General features: G+C 37.0%; 1 protein-coding gene across 1 annotated transcript; it reads right to left on the reverse strand.

The window, feature by feature from the left end:
- Positions 1–2004: 2004 nt before the first annotated feature.
- Positions 2005–5406, reverse strand: LOC137980135 (uncharacterized). The gene has a single exon (XM_068827502.1). It carries the CDS (start codon positions 5176–5178, stop codon positions 4288–4290), a length of 891 nt encoding a protein of 296 aa, XP_068683603.1. The 5' UTR covers positions 5179–5406; the 3' UTR covers positions 2005–4287.
- Between the last annotated feature and the right edge of the window lie 2094 nt (positions 5407–7500).

Genomic DNA, 7500 nt, shown 5'->3' on the forward strand with positions numbered 1-7500 from the left:
CTTAATATCAAGCTTTAGACTTAACCATTATTCAGCAATGATTTTATGTATATACTAATTAGTTTTGGTAAATAATCGGCACATTTTCTAGTGAGTGGATCTTTAGTGGTTAATTGAATAAAAACAGTTTCTTTGAAGTGGGTGCCCCGGGTTCAAATTCTGTCCAGGGGCTGCTCTTACTTTTTTTCTTTTTATTTGCTACCACGAGTCCAGGAACAGAGTGGTCAAAATGGAGGATAACACTTCATTTAAGGCAAAGTGACAATGACGGATAATCCTTCATTTGAGGAAGAGATCGTGTTGGCTGAATCAAACCCAAGCCATTTACCCTCGGGAAGGCCCCAAACCCAAGGTGTGTGTAACCACAACTATTGCTATACTACCAGAGATGCAGATAATTAGATGAATGCCGATTTGGATCAAGTGTCACAAAGTGCCCCTTTTTTTCTTCCCCAACTTCAACATCACACGCGTCTGGGAATGCAGACAATTAACGTCACAAAGTGTCGCCTAAACGCAAATCCTCAAGCAAAGATAAATAGTTGCATCAGCCTGGGGCCTGGGGCCTGTTTCTCGAAAGCCCCGAAAACTTTACGGGCCGTTTTCGGGTGTCACATTTCCCTCTGTATCTCAAGAACGGAGAGGATTTAAGTAGTCAAACTTCACAGTGATTTTGCTTTTTGTTACCTTGAAAACATGCTAAAAGATCGGATTTCCAAAACAAGCGGTTGACAGTTTCACACATGGGCTTTTCGGGCCCGAAATGTTTTCGGTACTTTCGAGAAAAGGGCCCCTGTTTCTCGAAAGCCCCGTAAACTTTTCGGGCCGGAAAAGCGATTCTTGAAACTAAGATATCTGCTTATTCTGAAATATGGATCTTTGAATATGTTTTCAAGACCTTAGAAAACAAAACAACTGCAAACTTTCATGACTTGAAACGTTTTCCTTTTGAAGAAACAAAGCGTTTTATGTCAACGGAAAAAGCCCGAAAAGTTTCGGGGCCTTTGAGAAACACCCCCCTGGTCCCAGAGATTTTTCTTGAGCCACGAGAGAGCCGCAAAATGGCGAAGACGAGTCGCGTAGCGGCGAGAAACAAAAAAGCCCCTCTGGTTACCTTGGACTTGAATCTCATTTTCATGCAAACGCCTGGGTTAGGATCTGATCTTCAGGCTCGGATTGGTTGATATTTTTACAAACACGCAAATTAAAATGATTGGTTCGCTTGATTGGTAATACCTAGGGGACGCGTGGTTGCTAAGTTGCCATTGGTCCCTTTTGAAATTATCAATTTGACGCGTTTGACAGCTGGTGTCTGCATGAAAGTGAGATTCAAGTCCAAGGTAACCAGAGGTTTTTCTCTTTGTCGCCGCTTCGAAATTCGCGACTAGTTTTCGCCGCTTCGCGGTTCTTTCGCTGCTCAAGAAAAACCTCTGGTACCAGGGTGTAGCTGCATTTACCCTCACCAAAAAATAACGTTAAACAGTACACTTACGTCGTTGCTAGAAATACGTAGCGAATGCTTAGAATTAAAGGCATCGGCTTCGTGTTGGATTTCAAAAATTGTCTGTTCACCTAATTATCTGTATTTCTGGTTACGGTTCATTTTTCTTATCTGAGAGACAAAGCTTTCATTATAAGTATGTCCGCATGCCAGTTATACTGCATGAATGAGCAGTCATCATTATACACTTAATGTATGGTCCCGAGGGAAACAGTTAGTTTTGTTTTCACGAGAGTGCTTATCAGGACTCGAGAGAAAACAAAACTAACTAGTTTCCCGAGGGACCAGACATTAAGCGCTTTGTTATATATTTAGACTTTTCCTGCAACAATCGCAGCAAAACAGCCGGAGCGGGCAACAACTGCGGAATTGTATCCCGGTCGGGATACATTTGAATTTGATCAGGGCCACGTGACCAAGAATCAACCAATCACAGTGCTCGTTTGGATATTTATGGTCTGATTACCTTAGATTCGTACACCTGTCGTCGTTATTTGTTTATTTCTTGAAATTTGACAAATAGAGAATTACATTATACAAATCATGACATAAACAAATAAATTACATATATACATTGGGTTAAAGATTATTTAGACGAAGAAGGAAAAAATATAAATAGCGCAAATATAATATAAGAACTATAAAAGATACATTTGCCTGGAAGACTTCTAGAAACCGCAAGGCAATTATAAGGATCCTCCCTAAGTCCAAACACACTCACAAATCCGCCACTTGTTATATATATTTTTTCGCTGCTAATAATATTGATATAGAATGAGAAAATTAACGGTAATAGAAAAGGATGCAGATTTGAATTAAGTTGTTTCATTCTATTGCTGTATGTTGGCCCAAGTCCTGGCCATTAGCCTAGCAAGTTAAATTGATTAATAAAAATTGCCAGTGTTATCTGAGATATAACTAGATTTCGTTCAGATTCTTAAATTAACTTGAGTCAACCTGTGTAAATCCGAACAAAACTTAAAGGGACTGTTGAAATGGTCACTCGAAACTCGAAAGAAACCAGCGTAAAGGTACACGACCGGACCAAAAACAGAATGGGAACGGATAACTTGGCAAAACAACCTTTCCGGACAGGTAACGCAAAGAAACCATGAACGACTGTGTAACATGCGGGCACTAATGATCCTTTGGCGGAATGGATGATTTTGAGGCTCACTGTTTCTTTAAAAAAAATTATCTGCCGTTTAACCATGTAGATCTATTTTTGCACAGTCATGAAAACGCCACAAAAGAGATAAAATTGCTCACTGACACCGCAATATCGACCTACACTAGCCTGCAAGGTCATCGATAATTTTTCCTTGTCACTTGGCATTGTTTTTTTGGCAAGTCTCATTGTTGAAAGACTGCCACGCTAGTATATATATTTGAATAGAGAGACTTGTCATGGAAAAACAAGCCAAGGTTTGTCTCAAATCATGAGCAACGAAAACATGTCAAATGAAATTTTTTCAAGGAAAAACTTGCAAGTGTTGTGTTGATTACAATTTTCAGGAAACTAAAACTGATTTGGACCAGCTCAGAAATCCACTGTGGAATTTTACTAAAACTGTGTCATTTGCTCCCTCTGTCTGAGTGAAATGATTTATTATAAAAAGTGACTGAAAGATGGCCAGAAATGTTGCAGATAGTGTGGAAAGAAGATAAAAGATAAGATTAAATCGTCATTGTAATAAGTATTATTGAAAGCAAGGCTGGCGTGAAAGATTAACATATTCATAAAAAGTGTGAAAATAAGATTGAAGTTTGCCTTTGCTATTTATGAACGTTCTTGGGCCATTTTATTTTTAAAAACTCTTTTTAAAATTAATATTTGTACATAATTTACCATTAGTTGCAGTGACGTAAGGAACAATCCAAAACGTTTCATCGTTTCTTTTTGCGAGTCGTTAACTTTCCAACATTTCATTCCTTCTCCATCTTTTTAGTATTATAATGATGAGAGATAAAGAACGCTGCCCTGCAAGTCTGTGTTGTATTTTTCATATTGTCACAGTTATATAAATTAAAATGAATGCAAATTAACGTAGTTTTACACGAGGATTGTTACTTTGTTAATGACTTTCTCAATTTTTAAGAGGGTTGCGATTAATTAAAAATTAAATTCAAGATCACGAAATACATACATTTTTCCAACTACTCATTCTTGTTGTAAACTAAAGTTGTGATGGATCCGAATTAAATTTCGAATTCAGTAAGAACATTTCTTTAAAAAAATCAGGGGGTTGTGCTTCGTTGCTCGAACTAAAAGCGCTCGAGATTGTTGTCGATAATTGTAAGACGGTGAACAGCTGTAGTTGTACGAAGTTAATTTCGCTTTAAGGCTTCACTGACATTTCAAAAAAATTCAAAATTAGAAATTCGCTTTTTTCTTGTTCAGTACGTACGGTCATTTTTTTATTTGTTTAAAATTGTAGCTGTTGAAAGGAACACCCGATAGTAGTAATTTTTTTTTTGTGTTTTTTTTTTTGTTTCATCCTAAATTTTGTTCATTTCCAAACAGTTACGCCGACAAAAATCACCTAGTGTATTTTTACTGATAAAAAAAAATAATAATAATAAAAAGGAAAAATACAGCAGCAAAAGAAAATTTAAATGGTAAATGGAAGAGCCAGTTATGCGCGGGGGAACAGGACACAAGTTTTACAGCAGCAGAGCTACGTTGTTGCTGCCCGAACATAATTAATTCTTGGATTTTTAAACTTAACCGTTCCATTTTTTAAAACCAAAAAAACAAACTTCAGTAGCAAACGATGACATTTTGATTAGCTTTTGCGAAAAATGAATTTTACTGTCCTGGAGTAGTCGTTAATAATCATAAAGATTGGAACAATAGGATCTGTCACCAAGGCAAGAGGAATGAAGAACTTCTTCCAGAAAAATCCCATGTTGTTTTCCAACAAGCCCTTTTTTATGGTGCAAATGAAGTTGACTATGTACCATGGTAATGTTGATAAGAAGATAGGAGAATACCACATCGCAAACTTGAGCAAGAATTTTCGAGCCCCTAAAGCATTCCTTGCGTTTTCCATCTCAATTCGCTGTCTTAGATGTGGTAGATCGCTCATCTCGTCTGGTCCAACTTTTGTTTTTCGATATTTAAGATTTCTATATGTCATCCAGATTAGTGGGATAAGCGCTAACCATGTAGAAGAAGCAAACACATGGATGAAACCTAGTCGATGAACTTGCTCATGTTTTCCGGCAAGCGACAGAAGGGAAAGCAAAAGTGCAAATGACACTAAGAAGAGAGCAACCAGTGTTAAGCATCGCTTTGTCAGTCTTCCTCGATGGAAATGCGGATGGACGAAAGCAATATAACGTTCAAACTGAAACAGAAAATGAATGGAGAGCTTTGATCCAATCAGAAAGTCCGCCACGACGGAAACGATGCGCGACAAAATCTCAAGATCAAGTCCACCAACGTCTGCGCCGCGAAGGATTTCTGTGATCCCAAAGAAAGGAAGAAACATCGTACCGGCGAAGAATGAAAGAGCGATCATTGTGTGAACGATTCGGTCCAATGGTTTGAGAGTCAAGTGCAACGGATTTTTAACAATTGCGATTGTAATAATGATACTCGCAAGGCCTGTAACTAGAGCAAGCAGTAGAGCTAACGATCCGGTAGCCAAACTTACTCTTGATCGAAACTCCATTGTCGGGTAAATCGAATCTCTGAGATCAACGCCTGAAGAATCGCTTTCGATCTGCCTTGAAGCTAAAGCACTTGCTACTGAATATTGATTACAACTTTCCTAGCGTGTCGTTATTAATACACCATTATGCCCAACAATACATTTTCACCAATGACGAACGAGAATTGTGTTTTTCATGTTTATTTGCATTTCAAAACCTTGAAGAAACTACTACTTTGGCTCAATGCCTTAGCGGATGAACCGGCACAACGGCTTTCTGATAATAAAGCTCCTTCTTAACCAGTAGAATTTATACCGGTAATTTATAAATTCTTCCCTGCCGCGAAAAAAATTCTTCGTCGTCTTCTAAAACTAGATTAAATTCAAGTTTCTAGAGTCAGAAAGCAGGTGGAGGGAAAAATTTTACGTCCCTCGGTGACGTATTGACTCGCATCTTCAATCATTGTCAATAAACATGAAAAGTGATCTATTTTAATGGAAGTTTTTAATACAGTACGGCAAGACTTTGTACAATCTGAGCTATAAATTAACTATTTCTTACTAGGCCTAAGTCAAAGCAGTTTCTACGAATCGGAGAAAATAGGAGTGAGGGCGTGATTGGAAAAATGCGAATAAACATTTTCAACTTGACGATTGTTTTTTTTTATTTAGTGCGTTTTCTTGATGTTTAGGAGCCAACTGCTGTCATAAAAAGGGGGTTCACCTTTTGGAAGAGAAGTGAATTGAATCAATTTGACTTTGTACAGTGAACTGAAAAATGAGTCGCGAAAATCCAAGCCAAACCTGGTTTAGTCGACTGATTATTCACTCGACCAGTTCCAGTTGTTTTTGAACTTAAGTCGCATCCACTTTGCATTTTGCAACGTGTACTCGTTCAAACAAAAGGCAATCGACATTCCTAAAGGCCCATTAGTTTAATTTTCAGTTGGGTATATGAGACTTGAAGACCTTCAGACCCTGTAGTACGTTGAAAGTTACAATTAATTAAAATGCGTTTTATATTAACGACCACATAATGTCTTCACAAGGCTCATAATGTCTTCAAAGACACCCAAGTATGGGCCCATGATGTGGGAGCTGTGATACAATGGTTACAGGGTTGAACAGTACAACATAATAATTGACGTACTGGGTGGCTATTCCAAACACCTAGAGAAGTCGGTGAGGAAGCTAATAGGAGCGAGAGCGCGGGGCGTACTTGAGCGGATGCAGAAGTCGGTCATCTCAAACACTTTGAACATTACCAGAACATTTAAGATAAATACTTGGTTAGAGCGCTAAGGACACTAGATTTCAGGTTTTTTTTTTCTTCAGAAATCCAGAAACATAAGTATTGTCGCAAAACCTGTATTTTACTGATTTTCTACGCAGTTTTTATAGTGTATAAGAGTTTGATATGATTCTAAATAGGTTTTTAGTAGAGATAACCAGATTATGATGGCCTCGTGTAGGTTTATAAGAGATAATGAGAGTATAAAAACTGAATAATTTTTTAAATAGGCTTTTAGTGGAGATAATATCATCATGTTTTTGCGTAGGTTTTATAGAGTACAGAATTTAATAATATTCTGAATTAGGTCTCTAAGTAGAAAGATTCATATCATTGTGTATATTAGAATTGTACCAGGTTCCGTACCGAACTTTTTTTACTTCTAAGTGTAGCTTCTCAAGTGGTGTAGGTTACGTTATGCGCCCTATACTACTCATAATGTGGACAGCATTCCAGAGTTTTATACTGCGAGATAATAATAATAATAATAATGATAATAATAATAATAATAATAATAATAATAATAATAATAATAATAATAATGATTATGATGATGATGATGATGATAATAATACCGAAACTTCGTAGCAGCACGAAGTAAGACATCGCTTCGATGATCCATACGATGTTTTTGAAATTCATCTTTAATCAAGACATGTTTCGGATGAAACATCATCCATCGTCAGTTGTAGAATGAGAAATAAACTAAAGTTGAGCAATAAATAGTGTAACAAAGTGAGATATAACATGAATAATTAAGAATGAAGGCGAGAACAGAACAACCACTAAACAAATAGAAAAAACCAGACTATTTAAGCTAAATAAAGAAACTAATTAGTATGAAAGGGATAAATTAAGATGTTTGACTTGGGAATTTAAAGATTGCTTCTCCCAAAGGATATGCATGGCTTCTTTAATTTTCAATTGGAAACGTGTGGAAGCAGAGTTGAGGATTTTAAAACAGTCTTCTGAACACCGGGAGCGACAATTTTCAATTCAATTTTCCTTAATTTATCCCTGTCATACTAATTAGTTTCTTTTCTTAGCTTAAA

This window comes from Montipora foliosa, chromosome 1 (genome assembly GCF_036669935.1).
Source record: "Montipora foliosa isolate CH-2021 chromosome 1, ASM3666993v2, whole genome shotgun sequence".
Classification (NCBI taxonomy): domain Eukaryota; kingdom Metazoa; phylum Cnidaria; class Anthozoa; order Scleractinia; family Acroporidae; genus Montipora; species Montipora foliosa.

Excerpts from the sequence above, each read along its gene's own strand:
- LOC137980135 (XM_068827502.1), bottom strand. The coding sequence starts at position 5,178 with ATGGAGTTTCGATCAAGAGTAAGTTTGGCTACCGGATCGTTAGCTCTA.